General features: G+C 44.3%; 1 protein-coding gene across 2 annotated transcripts in view; it reads left to right on the plus strand.

The window, feature by feature from the left end:
• Positions 1-223: 223 nt before the first annotated feature.
• Positions 224-23,369, plus strand: part of DIXDC1 (DIX domain containing 1) — a 37,246-nt gene continuing 14,100 nt past the window's right edge. The window contains exons 1-5 of one of the 2 annotated variants that reach the window (XM_075723281.1): positions 224-283; positions 12,905-13,034; positions 14,387-14,512; positions 16,272-16,521; positions 17,753-17,860. In XM_075723281.1, the coding sequence (XP_075579396.1) occupies positions 224-283; positions 12,905-13,034; positions 14,387-14,512; positions 16,272-16,521; positions 17,753-17,860 (674 nt within the window). Of the gene's footprint in view, positions 284-12,904; positions 13,035-14,386; positions 14,513-16,271; positions 16,522-17,752; positions 17,861-21,271; positions 21,295-23,369 lie in introns of those variants that run through there. The other variant, XM_075723282.1, reaches the window with a different exon arrangement.

Raw genomic sequence — 23,369 nt, forward strand, 5'->3', positions numbered from 1 at the left:
CTCTCCTGCCACTCCCCCGGCAGCTCCCTCCCGAGCATGCCCTGTGCAAGCCTTGGCTGCGGCTCAACTCTGTGCAGTAACGGGCTGCACGTATGGGACTATGAATGCGGTTCCTGATGAGCTCCAACTCTTTGTCTTCGGGAGAAGGAGGAAGAGGTCGTGCCCAGAGCTGGAGGATCTGCCCTGTGTCCTCTGAGATCCCAACCCGCTGGATTTGTGGAGAATGCTCGGTTGTTTGGCCAGGGGCAATTTACTGGATATTCTTCAGGAGGGCTTCACAGAGGTAAACGCATGTCCCTAGGCTCACACAGACCTTTCCGGGGCAAGGCAGCATGCTTTGGTGCAGCATCTCTCAGGAACTGTTATGTCTCCCAGTGCTTCGAGGAACAGAGAAGGAGAAAAATGAGCAAGATTTCAGGGCAGGAGAGCTGCTTACTAGCAGACAGGCATACTGGGCAGCTCAACCCGAGGTCTGCAAATCAGCAACAGTTTTTAAAGAGTTTGTGGCTGCTTTACAGCTGGTGTTTGTTTTTAGCTCGGGTTTTTATTCTCTTCGCAGCGCTTTACTGTAGTACCAGTAAATAATGTGAACTGCGGCAACATTATGGAGCACAGTTTACTTTAGAGAATTTACTCCTCTCCTGAGTATGTGAAGTCTCTACTTCTGAAGGGTGTCAGCCTGTAAATCTGCTTTGTGGACACACGTTTCTTGGGAGAGGCTGACAAAGAGCAGGCTGGCTATTTTTTTCCCCATCTTACTCTGTAAGTTGAATCCCTAGGGGACTGAAATTCATCTTGGTCAGGAAAATGTAATTTTAAAAGTGTTCTTTATTTGCTTATTCTGCTGTTAGGGAGACTAATAAATCATCAAATAAGGAGTGAGAAGTACCAAGAAATTCCAGAGACGGGAATCCTGTAACTGCATGGGGAGTGCAGATTGCTGTTGGCTTCCCTCTTTAGGGTGCACAAAAAATTAGTTCCATTGGACTCTCTGTGGACTCAGTACAAAATGCCGGGGCAGCCAGTGCCTGGCTGTGCATCGTGCAGACCGTGCTGGAGCACGATTTCCTGTCTGTAAGCTGAAAAGGAAGGAAAATTGTGGGGGCTTGTGCTGAAACCAAACAGTGGCTGCTATTTGCTTTCTCACCTGATGGCAGGGATAGTCTCTTCATGTTTTTTATTCTTTCTTAGAGTGCATAGCTTATTTTTGTTTGTGTTTAGTGGTTCCTCACCCTTGCAAAGCTCAGCTGTCACCTGACTGTTCTGCCTCCATGCTCCATTCTTCACAGAAAATGAACATCGGTCCTAGGCCTAACAGCATCATGGGGAAAACAAACTGGGCATGAAACTTGAGCCTCACAACTTCACACCAGCCACAGGCCCCCTTTGATTGCTCTGCGTAACTGTGTAAATACTCCATCCCCTCCTCCACAGAGTCTCTCAGTCTCATTTTTAGCTAGCAAAGGTATTGCTTTAGCTCAAGCTTACACTTCTTGTGCTCGAGGGCAGCAGATCCTTCTCTGGCATAAGCTTATAGTAACCTGTATATTAATAACATAATTAATAACAGGAGCAAAGAATAGTTTTACATTCAGTGCTAGCCCCACCCTCACTGTCTGGTTTTACCCACAGACTGCTCAGCTGTGGAAAAAAAGTCCCTCTCCCACCATAAAAACAGATTCGCTCTCATGTTTCCCAATTGGAATCTCTCTGCCACATCACATGCTTCACATCATAACAGAAGTAAAATTCAAATCAATTTTGCAAGTGCAGAACCTATGGTATAGAGAGATTAAGTGACTTGCCAAGGATATGCATCACATCACAGACACAGCTGGAAATGAGAAGAAACCCTGTAATTCCATGCCTTCTGTTTTGATCTACCAACTGTACTTCCTCCCCTATCTCTTTGTACCTTAGGTGTTTATTTATAGAAGTCCCTGAATCTGAAAGTGTCCCAAGGTGTCTGAGCCCAACACAGCACTGATGTTAGAAGGCTGGAAGTGAGTGGCTACTAAACCTAATGTTTGGGTATATAAACAGATTCAAGATAGAAAGTCGGACTTAATTTAACACAAGCAGTGAATTGGGGTATTGCAGGAATTGCCTTGCAGACTCAGTATCTGTTCTTTTGATAGAGCATCTTTTCTGGCCTGGTGGCTCTTTTGGTGACTAGATACTTTGAAATACAAGGATGTACTTTCCAAATCTGTGCATTAACATACACAAGTAAGTTGCTAGCAAGCTCCTAGGTGTATGTGCAGAGCTCAGGTGCAACCCAACACCTGCTTGGGACCTAGAGGCCAGGCATAGTTCCAGTTTCTCTAGGGATATTCATTGTGTGTATTTATCTTGCACCTTTGGTCGATAAACCATGCCTGCAAAGTTATCCAACACAGCCAAGATGCTACAGGCAAGTTTCTTTTGTTCCTTTGCATTCTTTTCCCTCTCTGTCCATCCTGCTGGCTGAGAGCCACCCGATCAGCCTTATTGTCTTGTGAGCGGGCATGGAGAATGCAGCATAGTTGCCCCTTCTGCAGCTAATGCCTGTTCTGCTTCACAGATCATCTGTTAGACTGATGCTCTCTCCATGATGAACATAATCACAGATTGCTAAAGGGGCCCTATAAATTGCAAGTTCAGGCCAGTGTATTTCTCTTGGCTTTCAGAGTCCCTGGCCAAAGTATGTTGTGGACAGTGTCACCTGCAGACATCCAAAGCAGGATGACTTTTGTTTAATGTTGAAATGCAGTGAACTCCCCTGTCGGCATCTTGCAGCTCCTGCCCCTCTCTCATTAATAGACTACCCTGCCTTGAAGGTGTTTCCCTGTTTATTGAGACTTACCCTGCTCTGAGGCAGCTAAATAATTCAATCTCACAGCTGGATCGTGGCATGGGAATGTATGGCTGCTAAAAGCAGTAGTTTATAATGCAAGGAAACCATAGAGGGCATGGTCTCCTCTGTGGTGACTCTGCCCACGTGGCCTCAGCTTGTTCGCTCTCCTTGAAGAAATGCAGTTTATTTGAGATACGTGCTCACACTTCTGTCAGTTCTTTAAAACAGATGGGGCACACAGAAATGTGTCAGATATGGGCCTGACAGCTCCAAGACATTAATGTGTCTGTATTTTAACAATAATATACCTTCTCATTTTCAAGTCAGATCATTTCCTCTGTCAATCTTAATTATGTAGTTGCTTGTGTGCAGTGAGTCATTTGAAATGGCTATTTTTTCCCTCTGAGATTATGTTGAACAACCAGCCTGGGACTGGCTCCTCTCCAGAGAGTGAAATGGCAGTGAATTTTCAAGAGCCCAAGCGGACGGTGTTTTGAAATCAAGGTCTTCCAACAGCAGCAAAGTGAAGTGCAAGGTTACTGCATAAGGCTCTGTCTGCGTGTGGAAATACCTACACATTTTGCTATGTGAGAACTGCTAATCCTCAGCCGTATGCACACAGGAAGTGGTGCAGTGCAGGCAGGGCGCTGTGTTCTCTCCCTAGTAGGCTGCTCATTGCCTGCCCCCTCACCAAGTGCTTCATGTAATATTTTTCCTTGAGTAGTAGGTTCTTAGCTGGGTGGCATCTGCAGTAGGTATTTCCTGGATTTCCCACACATACAGTCTGTCTACCTCGCTCTTCAAGGTTTGCTGTATCTGCTGGTGGACTTGAGCTGATGAGATGGCATCCTGTCCGTGAGATCTGAATCCTTGGCTGTGGGAGATGACCTGGGTTTCGTTTTGGTTTGCTTTTCTGGTTGAAGTAATTTTCTGGCAGCATAGACTTGCTACTGTCTTGTTCTGGCAGCCATTCTGTTCCTCTTGGAGTAACATGCATGATCTGTGATAAAAATGTCTTTGCTGCTGTGATCTTAGCAGAAGAATCTTGCACTCACCCTCTCCTTGCAATGAGTGCTATTTATAGCTAATAGGATTCACTATGAAGAGAGCTGTTTTGACTCCTGTCTCCCTTGTCCAGTTCAGCCCATTAGGACCGGCCGATAACTAAATTCTCCCTGTAGTACCAAATACCTCAGAGCCTGGGTTTCACTAAATACATTAAGCTTTATCGAGATGTTGCTGTTTTCCACACAGTAGTGCCAAGTCTCATTTCACATCAGCTTTGTTTTGGTATGAGTCCACTAGTATTTTACATCTGCTCCACACTGTTAAAGCGTATGGTCAGGCACACTTGTTTAAGGCTTGGCCAGAGTGAGAAAGGCTGGGATCTGAAGAACCATGTGAACCTTGGCAGCTTGCCTGTCTGGTCTGCAAGAGACTGCATTCTAACGCTGGTAAGCCTGAAGTACAGACATCAGAAAACACAGCTGGGGCTTCCCACACCTGGATTTACGTGGAGATGTATTTTAGCAGACAATTGCTTGCCCTAGCAGGAATTCTTACCCATTTTTCCCAAAGCCCTTGTGCCTGGCCAGCAATAGGACTATTGGCAAGGGCAGGTATCTGCTGTTATATAGGATTAGGGGTTGAGCAGTTAGGATTCAATCCCTACCTGAGGTTTACTGTATGTCTAAGTGAGGCTATTACTTGGTTGCATAGCAGTGGCTGTCCTTTGGCAGGGTGTATTACAGTGCATTTGCACAGTAACAGTCAAAGATTTATTGTTATCAAAGCATTTTATAGGGAACATAAACATCAGTACAGCTGCTTTATAGCTAGAAACTGAGGCACACAGAGGTAAAGTGGGCTGCCAAATTCACAGCGAGTCATTGGCAGAATGAGGAATAGTCTGTGTCCTAAATGTGCCTTTAGTGCCCTTCATCCTGGACCAGCCAACCTCACTGGGTGTCACTTCCCATTTTCTTCATATGAAAGGTCTTGCTTGCAAAAAGCACTGTTCAGTCATACTGTGTGCTCAGTCTCTTCACAAAGCTTCTTTTCCCTGTCTGTACAGGGCTAGTGACTACATTCTGCTAAATAAGGAACAATGCTCCTTTTCTTTCCTGAAGCATCAGGGGATGTCTCAGTGCAACTTATTTTGACAGACCTTAGACTTTGTTTGGGTGTAGTGGAACCATTTGATAATTCAGGGTGAATCATGTACTCCAAAGTACTGGCAGTTTACAGTAAAAGATCTCTTGTGGCTCAGCTTTTTGCCTGTATGCTTGCATAGAAACACTACCTGTGAGAGAAAAGGGCCTCGAAATACCAGATTGGGGAAAATGCAGAGGCACTAAAACATCTTGCAAAAGTGCCAGAAACTATCCCTAAAGCAGCAGTCTGGCTTCAAATGGCAGTGACATTTTGGGGTGTGCATGTCTGACTGTTGATTCAAAGGAATAGATCCTAGCAAGATTTGTTTTGCATGACTTCCTATCTGGTAGACTTCTGGAGTAGTTGCTGCCTGCAATGATAGTGAATTTGTTTAAGGAACGCATACCATCTTCAGATTTCTGAACATGAAAAGGGTGCAAGAACTGCCACTGTGGGTGTGGAAGGTATAGTGAGTAATCACAGGGTTTTTACCAACAGGAGGTTGGAGTTAAAGGAGGTATAGGTAGAAAACAGATTAATTGCAGGGAGAATGCTTGTGTGTGGTGTATGAAAGTGACAGGCAAAATTACTGTTTAAAGAAAGCACACTTAGATGCCACTCACAAAAATACCCCTATCTGGCAGATGAGTGGCACAAGTGAGATCACTGTCTGAAGCAAGGATATGTCTTGGCAAAAGATCAATAGAAGGAAAAGGCTTCTTATATTAAAAGGGAAAATGAAATCATCAGGCTTTTGTTCTGCACAAATTAAATAACTCTTTGGTTCTACAGAGATAAAAAACTGTCAGACATGCATTTCTTGCCATTTGCCCACCTAGGCCCAGTTTCTTGGGAAGAGACTTAAGGTTAGTTATTATTAGGTTGCAACAAACTACTGAGCATAACTGTCTTTCAGACATGAGTGGTGCTGCTGGCTCCATGAGCTGTTTAAAGAGATCTTATATTTGCATCTACTAAGCTCTTCCAAATGCATTCTAAAATGCAACATTACATTAATAAAATACCAGTATATATAAGCACAGGTAAGAATTACTTCATCCTGTACTGAAAGTTGTATGTCTCTGGAATGGAGCATGACAGCTATTGGCTGTGCAACAAGAAGTAAAAATCAAAGTGGTAGAAAGAATTTAGCAAGTTTGAATGGAATTGGGCCTTGCTGTTTAACACTTAAGCTCTCCCTGTTAATGGGTAAAGGACTGTGAAAGATGTGGAAAACTTTGCAGTCAAAAATTATGTGTCCTGCCGGATGGCTGGGCACTCTGGAAATTCTTGCTATTGTTTGCATTCAGGTAAGATGTGAAATACACCTTCAGCTCTAAACTTTATCCTTCGCAGACCTTCCAGAACTTGAGCTGGCATCTGAAGTCTGCCAGTGAGCTGCTGTCTTAGTAGAATAGACACTTGTTCCCCTCCCAGTAACAAGTGGTAGTTTAGCCAGTATGCCACAGTCATTTCAACCCAGCAGTACTGCCAGGATTTGAGCAAAAAACTGCTGCTCTTCTCCCTCTGGAGACAAAGACAGTGTTCTCCCCATCCTGACATTCTGAATGAAGGTCAGAATCAGTTCTTGTGTGAGATCTGTGTTTAGGAAGCTGCGTACAGAGAGGAGGATTTAATTCTTTACATTTGTTCTGAACACCCAGGATGACAGGAATGTCTCTAAAGTATTTCTAAAGATCTGGCCAAAGCATTCTAAAGTTGCAGGCACTTGCTTTCTAAAATCTTTGCACAGACCTGAAGAGTTGATGAATGGTAGTCAGACTCAGTGGTTTCAAAAATGTTGTCTGGACTAGAACATCAGAAAGCCTGGCCTTTATATTCTTGAATCTGGCTAGAGAAACAGGTGGCTACTGCTTGTGGTAAATTCACTGAACCAAAGAAACAGTTTATATTAAGATAAGGAAAATCCAACTGAGTGTGCCTGGAACATAGCACGGGTTAAGGGCATTGTTTGGCTGCTCCTCCCAAAGGTTTGTGCTGCTTGACTCTTCGAAATTGACCTTAGAAGTTATAGAAAACGTGCTGGCTAGAATTTCATCGAGACTTCAGGATAATCCTTCTTTCTGGGACTCAGCAGATCAGTGAAGAATCCTTGTCCAGACATGTTAGGGTGTTGGAAATGTCCGTGTTTTCACTCAGATACGGGTGAAGGGTTAAGGAACTCTTGGTCTTTTGCAGCTCACACACTATTTCTGTCTCCTGGTGTGCACCAGATTGCACGGGTGCCGCCTTTTCCAAACTGTGTTGCTGTACTGAGGCGTCTCCTGTGCTTGAGACAGGCTGTTTATAGAAGATTTGGAAAATACACATCAGACCAAAAGTTATTTTGAATTAAATTACACCTCCTGCTTTAAAGTAAAAGTTTTATGAAAGAGGAGTCCTGTGGGTGCCTATGGTCGTTCTGGCATCATTCTGGTCGTAATTGGGTGGTTTTCACTGTTGGATGCATCAGGAGCTATCTCAATACATGAAACAGCCTGAATCACATTTAAGCTGCAATTCTGAGAAAAAAAAATCTGCTGGCTTTGAGAGCAGAGAGAAACATTTTCCTTGCTTGTGAGTTTTTATTTTCTGCTTCTACAAAGGCCTTCTCAAACAAAGACAAATCAATCTGGAGAAACACTGGATGGAAAATTACAGTTCCCATCTAATTAAGGTAATGTCAGAAAGCTTAGAAATCATACAAGGCCTTAAACATTACATCCTGATGCAATTAGGCTAGCCTTTGAGCTTTGTTGTTGCAGACTTTTGGTTCAGTGCTCTGAACAGACAAGACACTAAATGCCTTTCATACTGGGACCAACCTCATACCATGAGCACTATTATTACTGACCTCATTAGACCTGGTGCTTGGGCAGCGTCCATAGGGTATAAAGGAAAAACAGAGTAAAGATTATGAGAAACATTATTCTTCCAGGCTGATTCCCTAAATCCAACAATAAGGATAGATTCAAATTCATCAAATGAACACAGAAAAGTAGTCTCTTCCTAGAAGCCGAGAATGTCATGGGAGCCTACTGTAACACGATAGCAAGGAGATGAGGCCCTCTGAAGGCATCTGCCTGCTAAAGAATGGGTTTGTCCAAGAATGAAGATTTGGCCAGCTTCAAAATGTGCAATACCCTAATCTCAGAAGAGGTGAAAATTAACCTCATACAGCGTAATGTATATGTAGATGACACTGATAATAAAGGACAGAATAGCATTGTGATCTACCTATATTTACTATCAGGCAGACTGGACTGATTGATGTTTGAGAGAGGAGAAACACAAGCCCTAAGCAGCAGGTGGTGAATTGCACTGGTTAAATGAGAATAGCAAGGACATCTACAACTGGCAGATTTGCAAGAGAGCTGCTGCTTTTCTTCCACCAGATAATGACACTTAATTGTAATTATCAGTAAGGGATTACAGCCACTGAGAAAAATGTGCTGACCCTGGAAGAGCATTTTCCTCCTGTGTATCATTGGCTGTCAACTGAAAGCACAAAGATACATGCTCCTGACCTCTACGGCTGTTTTCCGATAGCCAGTAGGTCGGAGGCACTTCTTCAGGGTATGTGCTGAATACGTGATCCACAGTAAAATCCTGCTCTGAGATGTGTTGGGCTTACTGAAGTGCTAACCTGTAATTTACCAGCAGAAGTGCCTGCCAGTTGGGAAATTCCTTACAACTGCAGGTAGCCCCTAGTACCTTGCTTTAAAAATCCTTTCCTGCCCTGTGAAGTCTTCTAAGGCTTCTGGAGTGACTTGTATATAAGCACCCTACAATGATCTGCCTAGGAGCTGAAGCAATCGGGGTTCCAACTTCCTGTAGGTAAGGGAGCTACTCTTAACCATTACAAGGTACAGGTCTTTTTTTGGAACACAAAGCTGTGTTAACATAAATAGGATTAAGCTTAATGCCACCATAATCCTAGTAACGTGTGTTCTGCATAGTAAAGCTTAGACTAGGCTAATAAGTTTTTCTTCTGAAAATTCTGGTTTTTGAAAGAAATATTGGTGCAGGAGTAGAGCAGTGTGAGCCCCATCAAGTCTAAGATTTGGCTGAACAGAAGCTTAAGCCAAAATGCAGGGAGAAGCAGAAAACTCCCCAGTGGTCAGTGGTTGAAGAAAGACTTATTCAGCTAATTATTCAATTATTATGAAGGAAGAGAATGAGCTAGAGAGAACAATAGCTGTTCCCTCTGTGATTGCTCTTGGATATAGCTGTCAGCCATACCAGGTTATAAACCAGCAAGGGGAATCTCTAGGGGTTTGTTCAATCCTGTGAAGGTTGGAGGTTGTATAGGAAGCTGTAGTAGCATAGTTACAGCGTCACAGGAGTTGGTGTAATAGGTTCCACAGGGTCTTCCCCTCAACCAGAAAGACAAAAGTTAAACAAGAGGAGTGCTAAGAATTTGAACAGCTGTCAGAGCAGGGTACCTAAGCAGGTTTGGGGGACTTCTGGGTCCAGCCTCCTAGGCAAAAAGGCTCACTCTGCATCCTTTGCTCAGTCTGGGTTGTGTTCTCCTCTTTGCTCTGCCTCTGGGGTTAGTGCCTCATTTTGCTAATTATTTAGAAGGCACAAAATGTAATGCCTACTCTGTTGTCAGGAAGCAGTGTGAAAGCACAGCAGAGACAGCCTTGGAAAAGGAAAGGAGGAGTAATTTTGAGACGTGTCATCTACCTCCTTGTTTGTTCCCAACCTCCTTTCTCTCCTCCTTGGGATCTTGTTGACTAAGAGGAGCTGAGACCTATGTGAGACTGGATGGGGCACATGTATCGTTTGAGCTGAGATGCCTGCAGCCACAAATGGTGATGGAGCGTGTGGTTTTGGTGTATTTCTGTGGACAAGTGACAAGCAGAGGCTAGGGAGCATTTTTGTGGGGTGGAATAGGCTGTGTAGAGCTGCTGTTCTTATGGCAGAATACATCCTAGCAAATCTTTGTTTTCTCTGTGCTGGAAGTTGATACCTGGAGTACTTTCCAGAATAGATGCCATGAATGATGTCCATCCAAGTAGCAGATCATATTGCTGTGGTAGTACTTAGGGCTGTTCTGTTGTGAATTGAGATAGCTGTCTTGGGTTTTGAAACAAATGGAATTCTGAGGGAGTGAAACAAGTGTTTTACTTTGTTTGTGGGTCTGATTCATTAAACTGAATCTGTGGCTGTGGATCAAGGCCTTTGTGCTTGTGTTGGAGGTGTAGGGTTTAAGGTATGGCCCACAATGTGCTTGTTACTGCCCAGTTCATGCCAGCTGATGGGGAAGCCACAGAGAGTGGTGAAGCAAAGCATTTTTGACTCACTAGCTTAAAAATTGCTATTGGGATTTCTGCTGAGCAGCTTGGGGGCTTTGTCCCTTCATGCATTAACACCACTTTGCCATTCTTGGGTCACTAAACTTTTGTATCTGTTATTTTCTTTGTAAGTTCAGTCACCCGCTCACCTCAGCTGTCAGAAGTAACAGCTTACTCCCGGGGTTTTTAGCTTTACAGCAATCCAAGTCTCTTGCTAAAGTCATTAGTTATTCTAGGTTTTGGATACAAAATCAGGAAATGCTGATCACTCCAACTGTCGGAACTTCTGCAGGAAAAACTTATGCTTTAGTGGGGGGGGTGGGGGGAAGCAAAACCAAACAACAAAGTAAGTCTGCTAATGAAATGTAAGTCTGCAGTATTACAGCAGCTACTGGTATGAAGTGACTTTGTAATGGTGACATCCATATTCCATTGCCTCAAAATCCTCCTTTTAATAATCATTGTTTAAAATGTAAATGTGCTGGGATTTAGGAGTTACTTTTTTTTTTCCTAAGAATAACAATGTCAACCTTCTCATGCTTTTAAGAGAGAGAGACTAAAAGTTTGCCAAAAATGCTTTCTTATGAATGCATGAAGAATGTTCAGAGAAAAAATAGAAAACAAACTGCTTAGCGAAAGGATCTGTTTTTCCTTCAAGTGAAAACAGAAGTGTCTGAATGGAAGAACCATATAGACTCCTATAAAAATGGCAAATTTTCTGTAGGCTGGAAGGGTCTGTGCCCTTGTGGAATTAGTACAAGGTAACAGTTTAGAACTTTGTAAAATGATTTGAAAAATGACAACAAGGTAGTAAACACTACTGTGATAAGATTATTTCCCTAAATTACCTGGACTTCAGATGCAGTTTTCATGCTGCAACCCTATTCGGTACATCTTTACTTATGAATCTAGATATTTCTATGATGATGCCATATTACTATAAACAAACCTACCTCTTTTCTCTGGTACTTGTTTGAATAAATTAAAGCTTTATTGAATCTGTGTAATAGAAGGCTTGTGGTGGCTCTGGCTCTGGCATTAGACTGTTGTGAGACTGAACCTCAGTGCCCACATGATCAGTTAAAATACAATTGCAAGAGGTGGGGGTGCTTTTTGCAGCTGGCAAGAGTTACCACTGCCATTCTGAAAATCAGCACAGGATCATCAACTTGTGCAAGAGAGAGAGAGAAGGTCAAGGCTCGTTGATTTTCCACAGTGCCCAGTCGCATTAAGTAGAAAATAAAGACCTCTGAAATTGGGCAGGCAAAACTGACATTCATCATTGCCATTAGAGCCGAGGAAGAGCATGCAGATCCAATCCACATGACAGGCTAAGTCTGTTCCAGCAAGCATGCATCAGACCTGCCACTTCTGCTTCCTTTTTTCAAAAGCCATCAGGCAGTTCCCCAAGCTCATCTCCTCTATTCTGCTCTCCAGCTCTCTGCTGAGTGAGCAGAACTGATTGAATACAGGTCCAGTCACCTTTCTGAACCAGCAGACCGAACCATGGTGTGACTAAAGTTGGATTTCCTATGTCAGGATAATTAAGAGTGAAGCTGTGATCAGATTGTGACTTCGATGGGCTGTAAAAGCATAAACTCTGACTCACATTGCTGAGATAATATGGAATGGAGACTTGAAACCTGCTGCATTGGCAGAATAATGGGAAGCTTAGTGAAAAGGGAGGTAATCCCATAAATGGATCAGTTTGTTTACCCTCCATGTACCACACCAACCCTGCCCAAAGGGATTTCAGTGTTACCAGTGCTCCTGCTAGCTATGGAACTGCTACTGAGAGGGGGATGGAAAGGGGAATCTGCTCTTTGCATCTCAGTCACTTATGCCAGATGGGTTCTCACACAGACCGGAAGCCTGAGTTTCAATTTCCCTGGTCTTCCATTCAGTGTGACCTGCTGGAAAGGCAGTGCTCCTTGCTCTCAGGTCTTGCAGGTGTTAAGTGCTGTGGCAAGCCAGCTTCCACATGTGCAGAAATAGAAATTGGGCCATTACAAATGCTGATGCAGCTCCAAGGAAATGGAGGAAGGGGGCTGTACAACAGGGTGTCTCTTTCCAGTTGCGTGAACTGTTGCAAATGAGCCATGCTGGGCATGTTAAGGAGGGAGGCTGTTGCCTCTTCCAGGAAATCTATCCTGGTTGTTTCTTTTGGTAGATGGCATAGTTTAATGGAAAATAACACAGGGTTTCTTGCTTCTGCATTGTGGGTTTTTTACTTTGATATATGGAAGAAAATAGTGTGGATGGGACACTAAATGCTGTGAGTGAACCAATTCTGGCACCAGAAATGAGGGGGTGACAGCATTGGTTTGGCACCAACCTAGATTAAATGTAATGTAAAGCGCTCTTCTCAGCTGTGCTTAGATCATGAGTCCTGTCCTGCTGCCTGCTTGCTCTTCCTCTCCTGGCGTGGAGTGAGCTGCACCACAGTGTGCAGTGATGTCAGTTAGGGCTCAGCAGGCTTTGAGATGAAACCATTGGTGTTTGTTTTCAAGGCCAAAGACAGTGAGATCTGTGAAGATGAAAGAGAAAAGTGAGAGCTATGCAACTTCCCCCCGAAACTGCAATGACATGCAAACATTTTGTTTTCTGTTTTCAGCAACAACTACAGGCGTATGTGGCCTGGGTGAATTCCCAGCTGAAGAAGCAGCCAACAATAAAGCCAGTCCAAGACCTGAGACAAGATCTCCGAGATGGAGTCATTCTTGCTTTGCTCATTGAGATTGTAGGTCAGTAATGCCATATGGCACTATTTTTCATCTTGCAGTTGTTGATCTTGTGTAGAAGAGGCTGGTCTTGGCTCTGACATCTGTCAGGCATACTGGCAGATATTAATGACTGTGTCAGAGCTTGCAGGGAGGGGTGGGAAGGAGTGACTTTAAAAGAAAACAGTCATAAAGCAAATCATAAATGTGATTCTATTAAAGTCCTTATGTTATAGCAGACGGTTACAACAGATGTGCTAAAACTTGTCAGGGACCATATTAACTCCCACAAGGCTGGAATGGAGTTATGAAAGGATTTACCTTGTAGAGGAATGGTGTTAGTGTGTGGCATTTTTGGAAGAGTGATCTGCTTGCTGAGATCCTCCCTTCTTCCTGGGCTCAACTTCACCCCCAAATTCTCTACCTCCTCCCCCTGTGCAACAGTTAGTTCATTACGCATTGTCTCTGGTGCTCCTTCCTCCTCGCACTCTTCCCCTGCTCCAGAGTGAGGTCCCACACATGGGAGACAGTCCTCCATGAAGTTCTCCAACACGGGTCCTTCCCACAGGCTGCAGTTCTTCACAAACTGCTCCAGCACAGGTCCTTTCCACAGGCTGCAGTCCTTCAGGAACAGACTGCTCCAGCATGGGTCCCCCATGGGGTCACAGGTCCCGCCAGCAAACCTGCTCCAGCGTGGGCTCCTCTCTCCACAGGTCCTGCCAGGAGCCTGCTCCAGTGTGGGGTCTCCATGGGGTCACAGCCTCCTTTGGGGCACATCCACCTGCTCTGGTGTGGGGTCCTCCATGGGCTGCAGGTGGATATCTGCTCCACCATGCACCTCCATGGGCTGCTTCACCATGGTCTTCACCACAGGCTGCAGGGGAGCCTCTGCTCTGGTGCCTGGAGTACCTTCTCCACCTCCTTCACTGACCTTGGTGTCTGCATAGTTGTTCCTCTCACATAGTCTCACTCCTCTCTCCTGGCTGCTGTTGTGCAGCAGTTTTTACCCCTTCTAAAATACGTTATCACAGAGGCGCTGCCAACATCGCTGATTGGCTCAGCCTTGGCCAGTGGTGGGTCTGTCTTGGAGCCGGCTGGCATTGGCTGTGTCAGACATGGGGGAAGCTTCTGGCATCTTCTCACAGAAGCCACCCCTGTAGCCCTCCCTGCTGCCAAAACCTTGCCACGCAAACCCAATACAGTCTCCAGCCTAGTTTATTCCCGGTACTGGATACCTTAGAAGCAGGACAAGAAGCCATGCATGCCTCTTGAAGTACCCAGACAAGACATAAGATCAGGCCTGACACCTATAGCAATTCCTGTGACAGCACCAAGTGGTTCAGTTCTTCTCTAATAAAGTTTTTTCACTCCTGTAGCTGGTGAGAAGTTGAATGGCATTCAGGTCAACCCCACCAGCCAGCAGGAGATGAGGGAAAATGTGGAGAAAGTCTTACAGTTCGTGGCATCAAAAAAGATCCGCATGCATCAGACATCAGCAAAAGGTATGTGCCCCTGGCAGTTGCCACAGATGATTCTGTCCATTGAAGGCCTGTTTCTGTCTTTGTTTCATATCAAACGGGTAATGTATTGGTTTGTGGGGGAGTTTGGGTTTTTTTCCTCCTGTAGTTTAGTAACAGGTTTGGGGTTGAATGATACTGCGTTCTTGACTGCTTTTGGTAGCAGCACAGTGCACAGAAACAAAAGTGCCTTTTCTCCTGCTATTGAGCAGTCAGAAGATCAAGTGATGGTGTAATGAGGAATACAGACTCAGAATCTTTCACTAAAAGGACATCTAAACCTGCTACTGTGAAATGAGACATGGGAAAAGTATTTCTGGTCCGTTGGAAGCCTGTGATACTGTTTCGCATGGCCTGTAAATAGGGAGACCCAATATGCAAAATCACAAGTCTATGGCATGGTTTAGTCAGATATCACAAGGATTGCTGGTGTGTATGTGTAGATCTAGGGGGTAGAAGACGGGCCCTGATCCTTACTGCTTGCTGACTGTACTGGGAGGGGATACAATTCTGATTATCTGTGGCCCTTCAGATGAGAATGGGGAAGAATGCTGAGATGGACTACATGGAGTGCATGACCCTTGTTGTTAGCAGAAGAGTACAAGCTGTTGGTTTATAGGCCTTGGTGAGAGGCTTAGAATTTAAATATAGAATAATGAGTACTGTTCCCACAGTACTGCCCCTGGCAGATTGGAGGCTGTACTGTTTCTTTCAGTAATGTCACAAGTTGTCTTATGAGCTCATGACTATAGAAATTATAGCAGTGTTGGTAAAAGTCTTACATAAGCAAAGGTATCAACCTGGATATGCAATGAAATGATATCATGTGGTCATAGGCTAGGATACAGGCACGACTCTGGGACACGTGCTCCAGAGCTCCAGTCATAGTTCTGACATTGACTCATTCTACGACTTCGAATGATTCATACAAACTTCTGGCTTCATGTCCTCCATGAGTGATGTGGAGGTAACAGTCACTGTGACTTATTGTGGCTATTTCTAATTTGTCAGATACTAAAGCAAGTAATAACCAGCCTTCATGCCTCCAGCAGTTATGATTTTTTTTGTAGGCTGCCTCTGATATTTGGGAACCCTATTCCTATTATTCTAGTGGACTTTGAGTGTCTCAGCTTACTAAATTGTTTTGAGAAATTCTAGTCTGAAAGAATGGCTGATCTTTGCAGTGGACTTGAGACCAGCATGTTTTGAGCTAGTTTGTATGCTGGGGGAAATGCCTAGTATGATATTATTAAAACTGACTAGCTAACATTTGCAAGGTGGTACAAACAGTTTATGGTACAGGATGCTATTGCTAAAGAAATACATTGCTATTCTCTGGTCTTTAGTATTAAAAAAAAGAATGCAAATTCCATGTGCTAATTGAAATGACTGCTAGTACAGTGGTAGTCTTCAGTAACTGCTGTACTTTTCCAGTGAGCATTCAGTAATTATCATGTGCTGTCATGTAACCTACTGGATTGTTAGCTGGAAATGGCCATAGAGGGAAGGCTCAGGTCTGTTCAAAGCATTTAAACTTTAGATCTGTAGGTGGCAGTCAGTTTGCTGCTCTGTACAAAACAAGCAGAGCTAAGCATCAGTGCTGTAATGCAGTCCTTTTTGCATAGTCCTAATTTACTGGCATGGTCCCATTGGGTTTAATTATATTCATGCTTGTTGGCCAGATACAGCTCTGGTCGGACTTCATGTTAATGGCATTATCCTTGGCTTTATGTGCATTTTGCAGATATTGTTGATGGGAACTTGAAATCTATCATGAGGCTGATCCTGGCCTTAGCTGCTCATTTCAAACCAGGCTCCGGGAGAGCAATGAATCATAGCCCTGCTGGCATGGTGGGGAAGAGCTTGTCAGCATCGTCTGCCAGTCACAGGCCTCGCTCAGCTGCTGCAGTGGCCCAAGGGGCGGTGGCTGCTCTGGCAGATGTTCGCCAAGATGTCTTGCAATCCGGCCGGGATGTTTTCTGGCACAGACAGAGGTAATGAGTTTTCCCTGGTTATGTGAGGTCAGGTCATGCTGGAAGATGGACACAATTTCTTTTAAAATGGATGCTTCTTTATCCTGACAATTCCTGGTGTGAGGTAGCTCTCCTGTTGTGCAAACAAATAGAGACAAACTGCTGCTGTCTCACTGAAACCTAAATAAATAGTGGCCTAACAAAGGGGAGTACTGACCTAGACTGGCTGCCCTGTGATGAAGACTGCAGGTGTCCCAGGTTCTTTTCAGGTTTTACAGCAAAATAAATGCTGGATCTCTGTTATCTCAATGGAAAAGAACAGTGCTTTATGGCCAAGCCAGAGGGAACTCTGCTGCCTCATTTTCTGCATTTCATGCTGAGCACAGTGCCCTTTCTTGGTGCTGTCTACTTGGAGACATTCTCATTCCAAGTGAAACAAAAGTAAGGTCTTAACTACAGGTGCTGGTTACAGATCTGGGGGCAGTTACTTCCAGAATTGAGGCATTGAGCCTGCTGTCCAAGTCCATTCTGTCTTCTACATTGCTGTTCACTCCAGTGTTATGCTTATTGCTATATAGGGAGATGCCAAGTGTTGTGTCCTGTTAACCAGCTGATGCAGCCTACTATGTAAGCAGAGGAGTTCTGGTGATAATGAAGGGAGATGATCCATGTACAGAAGGAATGTGTAATTCTGAAAAGCACATTTAACGCTTGCAAAAGGTGCTATGTGGATTATAATAATAGTAATGGCATTTAAGTGGAAGCCAGATGGTGGTCTGTTGAGGGTTTAACTTACACAGCTGAAGGTCATTTGCCCATATTATATTGGCTCAAGGGAGTACCCAAAAAGCAGTTTGGAAATGAGGTTGAAATGGTATATTTTGTTGAAAAATTAAATGTTAAAGGTTTCTCTTGCAAAGGCCTTGGGCCAGGAGTTCTTCAGAAAAGCTATTCCTTGTGCTCTTTGCAAATTCTGTTCTTTTCCTTGCCTTCTCAGAGCTTTTGTAGTTTTCTAGTTACAGAATTGGGGGTGAGTTTAAAAGGGGAGGGCATGTTTGCCCGTGTTTCCCTCACACCAAGAAGATGGGATGGAGCTCCCTGATACAAGAATTTTCTTAATTGGCAGATTTGTAGCTGTCCCCTCCTTCTTAACCTTCCTTTCACTAGCTTTCCTATGCTCCTTCTTGGAGACAAGAAGAATTTCTGCTCCTGTCAGGTGAGGCTTCCCTCATTCTATGATTATTATCTCCAGAAATAGCAGCATGGATGAGGAGATTGAAAACCCCTACTGGAGTGTCCGGGCACTGGTGCAGCAGTATGAAGGGCAGCAGAACATGCCATTGGAATCCCACTCTTCCAGGTAATGACCTTTATTGCCAAGATGTGTCCCTTCGTGGTCCTTTGTCTGACATTCCCTAAAGTGCCATTTCTTATCACTATGATCTTGTTAGCTCTGATAGAAAAGAGGATTCCCAGCATCTAGTCTCCTGCCTGATCTGGAGAATAAAGCCTCAAGAACCAACATGAAGCAGTGGTTTACTGCCATTTCTCTCACAGATAAAATTGATCTCATTCATGGTGTGATCGCATAGATAAGAGCTAGGAACTTCTGAGTTACAGTTGTCTAAAGCTCTGCAGTGTCCCTCAGTGAGACCAGGGGAATAGGATTAGGAAAGACACAGCTAAAGATTTTACTGGGAACCTGAATGTACAGGTGGAGCCTTTTGAGGGAGTACTGACATGACGGGTGCTGAAATGGAGTTTGTAGCCTGCTTCACAGAAGGGAAGGGGCAGAGTAGCTGGGGTGCAAGGGATGAATATTTCAGAGCTGATGGAGAAGATGTGGAGGAAAGGAACTTAAACCGACAAACCTCATGCCCTGCAGAGAGATGGAGATGAAAGGGCATGTAGATTTGAACAGCAGTTGCAGGGACACACAAGTCTAATCCAGATATATGGTCCCAGGGGGATCTGCAGCTGTGTCTTCATTGCCATTGCACCCTCATCCATCACCTTTAACTGTCTCTAGATTTACAGTTACTTAATTTACCCTTCCATCCCCCAGACTTTCACCTTCAGTCTAAAGTGCAGCATTTAATTATTTTACTGAAAAATCTCCTGCATACTGCTGTGAAACCTGAAAGTCAGAGTTCAGTGTGGTTTCCATTGGAGGTGACTTTCCCCTTTGGAGTAGGTCTTGGATCCTGAGAAGTATGTGCTCTCTACTGTAAACAGCCTGCAGCCTTGAGTGGGGTTCTTGACTGCACAAGTTAGGCAAGGTCAAGCTGGTGCAAGTGGAGGCTTTCTAAGGAAATGGAACCTGTAGAAGACAGGATTGGTTAGAATGACAGAATACAATACATTTCCAATAGGAGGTGCCACAAACTTGCAGCTGTGAACCTCAGCAGCACGTGCCAGTTGTAACACATTACACTGGTGCCTTACAAGCTCTTCTTACTACGCTTTGCTTTGGGGCAGAAGTCAAAACTCCTGCCCGAATTTACTTGAGCAGTGGTGGGGAGAGGGAAGACACATGGCTGTACTGTTTGTTTCCATGGATATAGGAGCAACAGTGTAGCTGAAGGGGCTTTCAAATTAAAACTGTACTACAGTGGGGGAGCTGATCCAGCATGGATAGCTTCATAGTAAAGGACAGCCTTTCCCTTTTTCCCCAGAGAACAAGAAACTAGCTTGAAGACAAAGGACTGTGTGACTGAACATATCAGATCTCCCTCTGGATACAATGCTTTGCTCCATTTAATCTCTTCTGGAACAGACTAGGAGGGCAGAGCTGCATGGTCATAGCTGCAGCTCTCATTCATAGTTTCCTGTCCCCAATGTAAGCCCCAACTCTGCTTTGTTGTCTCCTTGTCCTGCATGGGCTGCTCCTTAAGAGTGTCTCAACTAGCCCCCCCTTTCCCCATGCCCCCCCCCAGTTTGTGCAGGAGTGAGGAGGTTCATTTTCCTAGGACAGATTGTCACTGACAGTTTCTCAGCAGGCAGGATGTCTCCACAGGATTTCTCAGGCCACTTTTGGTGCTCCATAGTACAAAGAGGCCTCTGTGTACCTGAGAATTAAGGTCTCTTGGCCCAACAGAGGAGAAAAAACCACAGTAGTTTCTATTTATCACCAAAATTTGCTGTGTATCATTGTGAGGTTGTGCTTATAAATACAGACATACACGTTTGGAAGAGTGTGGGAACTCCATGTGAGGCAGTATTGGACCACTGCCTCCACATGATGTCAGTAGAGAGTGTACTGTTGAAGCTGTCGTGCCAGGGGGGATGTAAAAATTCTGGTATGGGCAACAGGATTTCATGGCTAATGTCACAGGACTTTGGTGTTGACTCTTGAACCATGATCTCAGTAGGACAGCGAATGAAACATACTGGTCCCTCCACTCATTCTTCAGTTTAAGATAGCTGTAGTATTTTATGCGTACTCTTCTGTAGTCAGACAACTGCTGTTTGGTCGTATGTGGCTGTATTTTGGTGGTGAGTGAAAATTTCTCTGCACATCCTCAATCACTTTGTCTTGTGTTTTTTGGTTTTCCCCATAATGTCATGAGTTCTCTTACCATATGGTAATGGTGATATTATTGCTGATAGGACATAATATGGTGAGAACCTTTACATAAGTGGTGATCTACCCAAAGAAATTGGGAGCAATCTGACCTCCAGCTCCTGGGGATGTCTTCTGCTGACAGCAGGCTTCATGATGAAAACAAGATACTTGTTTCTCTTTCCTTTGAGAGAGAAATGTACTAGCTTGGTTATGACACCTGGCTGGGAGAAAAAAGCCACTTTTTTTATTAGTGAGAGGTGTGATTATTAACTGCAGCCACCCCCCTCCATCTAATTGTGCTGCTGTCATGTCTGTCCCAGGGCAGCATCCCCTGCCTAGCATCAGCTCATTTCTGCATTAACTCTTCAGTAAGAAAGCTGACAGCCTGAATAACAGAATTCCCAGAGACAAAAGCTCTAATAAGCAAAGGCAATTGAAATGATTCATGGAAAATTTGCCAAAATCAGATGGATTCCCAGGCCACTGAGCCCCTCACCCATCCATCTTCCTTTCCCCTCCCCTTCCACCAGCCTTCCCTCCCCCACTCTGAGCCAGGCATCTCAGAGAAAAGGCTCTGCCTTGCACAGCCTGTGTGACAGCAGGAGGGAGAGGGAGCTGGAGATAGCGAGGAAGAGGACGCCGTGCATAGGGCTGGGAAGTGCTGCTCCGTGCCGTCTTCTGAGATCGCATCCAAGCCTAGAAGAGCAGGGAACCTACTGCTTGCAGGAGCACCTTCTCCTGGCTGTTTGTTGGCATCTGCAGCAGGTGCTTGGAGTCTGAAGAGGGTAGAATGGGATGAGAACCACTGGCAATCCAGATCACAGTCCTTGTGATGAAAACAACTGGGTGTGCAGCTGACCAAGATGCAGCAGCAAAAGACAAATAACCTGAGAGGAAAAACAGCAAAAGCAAAACCCAGACTGCAGAATTCCCTGACTCTGGAATCAAATACGTGTGTGTGGGCTGCTAATCTGCCATCCGACGGTTTCTTGCGAAGACCCTGAGGTTTTTTTTTTTTTTTCTGCTGTGAATCTTTCAGCTAATGTGAAGCGGTCTGGTTTGCAAATATTTCTCCAGTAGTTTAACAGGAGCTGGTGTCTTCTGCACTGAATTCTGAGCATGTGAAGGGACAAGGCATGTCTGTAGCCAGAATCCTGAGGCTCCCCGGGAAACAGATTCTGTGAGGCGAAAGGTTAAAGTGGGATCATGGGAGGGAAGCAGGTCAAATGGTGAGCGATTGTTGCCATTGTCATTTGAAACAGCAGGGATGGGGTGGTTATTAAAATTATGAGAATTCAGACTTATCACTGGGGCTGTTGCCCTAAAGTCAGGCACTGGCAACTCTGGGACTTGGTGGAGAAAGGATATGGGTTAAGAAACCAACTGGCAAAAGGAATAGAGTGGAACAGTTTGTATCATAAATCTGTCTTAAATAGCTTTAATTTTCCAGCAGTTATTTCTGCATGCTTTAATCACAAATTGTTATGTACTTTAAAGAACAAATTACATCAGTGGATATTTCATACTCTAATGGGTTTGGTGACTGATACAAAAACTGTAGAAATGTTTCCAGCATTAACTTGATGGCATAATGTATGAGGCAACCTGACCTGTGTTACTGCTTCATCTGAGTGCATCTCAGTGGTTCTTTCACTGTTTGGCATTGTTTGAGGGGTTGTCACTGATGCCATGTGAACCCACTGGCCTTTTAAAATAGGGAACTGCCTGGAAAGGGGACTGTGGACATAGGAATGCCTAAGCAATTATCTGTAAAACTGTCTATGTTGTGGAGACCTGTAGTGACCACTTAACGCCACTCCACTGCCCCAGCTGGGATCCTTTGTATTTGCTTTGGGCTGTGGATCCAGTGCCAAGAGGAGCACTTTGGAAGAGGGGAATGTTATTTCCAGGCTCTGTATCCTCTTGGGTTTTGTCCTCCTCATTCTTTCCAGTTCCCTGCTTTTGCCCATCCCTCAGTTTCACTGCCTTCTCACTGAGCAGTTGCTAATATTGTTCTTCTAGGACAGCTTTCATTCTTTCATCTTTTGCCTGGATGAGAATCAGCAATGTACTTCTCAGTGGCCTTATGAGGATGATGGCATATTCAGAGTATCAGCTGAGAATATGCAGGGGGAATATCAAGATCTATTCCTAGAAGGAAGTAAAATCCCTCTCAGAGTTACTGGACATGTTGGATCAGCTGGGCTTCCTGTTTGTACCTGTGCTGTTTAAAAGTTTCATCCTGTCCTCTGACCCTTATTATATAATGCAAACCCAATAGTACTCTCTGGGCTCCCAAACAATTATTTTAATTTTATGCTCTGCACCCATTCAGTGACAAGCAGGAGCAGGGGGCTGGTTACAGACGTTGTATACAAAATGTGCCTAATCAGGGATTGCTGTAATGGAGTTAGCCTTCCTGAAGGTAAATCCTTGAGCAAAGTCAGGTGGTCTGGGCCCCTTTAACAATCATACACACCCTGTTTGAGCAGGAAAGAACAGGTGCTGTAGCTGTTAGAGATCCCCATCAGAAGTTGGTTATTCTTTCACTTGGTAAGTTGCATTCATCTTTTTCTTTAACATGGTGAAAGTCCATTTAGTCTGGACCATTAAAACTAGACTGCTTGAAGGTCTGTAATACAAATGAGAAGTAGACCAGCACTGGCTGTGGGAGCTGCTAGCAAGTCATTTCCATCTCTATTGCAAGATTCTGAGAGAGTGCTGTGGAATATGTAGCAGGAGTGCCAGGAAGATGCAGAAGATGCAGTGTTTTTCTTTTATTTCTCTGTCCTTTGTTTCTGTGTTGGGGAGGGTGAAAAATTAACTCCTTCTCACACTTGCAAGGATTAGTTCCTGTGACTTTAGAGGTACATGGAATGGGTCAGTGAGCTTCAGCCACCTTTTGATGTTGTCTGGGTGATACATTTAGGGAGAATTTCTGAAAAAAGATTGCTTGAACCTCACAGTCAGCTGACATGGCTCCAGTGAAAATATGTGGGTACTTTCAAGAAGTTTTAACGTAAGGATATGAGTGAGTGGTATCTGACTTTCAAAAATATTTTGCCCTTGGAATTTCAAGTTAGTGAAGTGGCACTTTTGAAAGCAGGAACAAGAGATGAAGCAAGCCAGGGTGGCTTTTTGTTCAGCTTGCAATATGAACATAAGGCTCGCAGTAAATTGTTTCTGAGCAGACCTTTAGTAGAGTGTGGTCTTACCACTGTGTGAGTGTATGTGAATTCTGTGGTGGCAATCTCAAACTTGCATTCTGTTAAGGAAAATGAAGAAACATATTGTGCTACTTGTC

Source organism: Pelecanus crispus, chromosome 19 (assembly GCF_030463565.1).
Source record: "Pelecanus crispus isolate bPelCri1 chromosome 19, bPelCri1.pri, whole genome shotgun sequence".
Classification (NCBI taxonomy): Eukaryota; Metazoa; Chordata; class Aves; order Pelecaniformes; family Pelecanidae; genus Pelecanus; species Pelecanus crispus.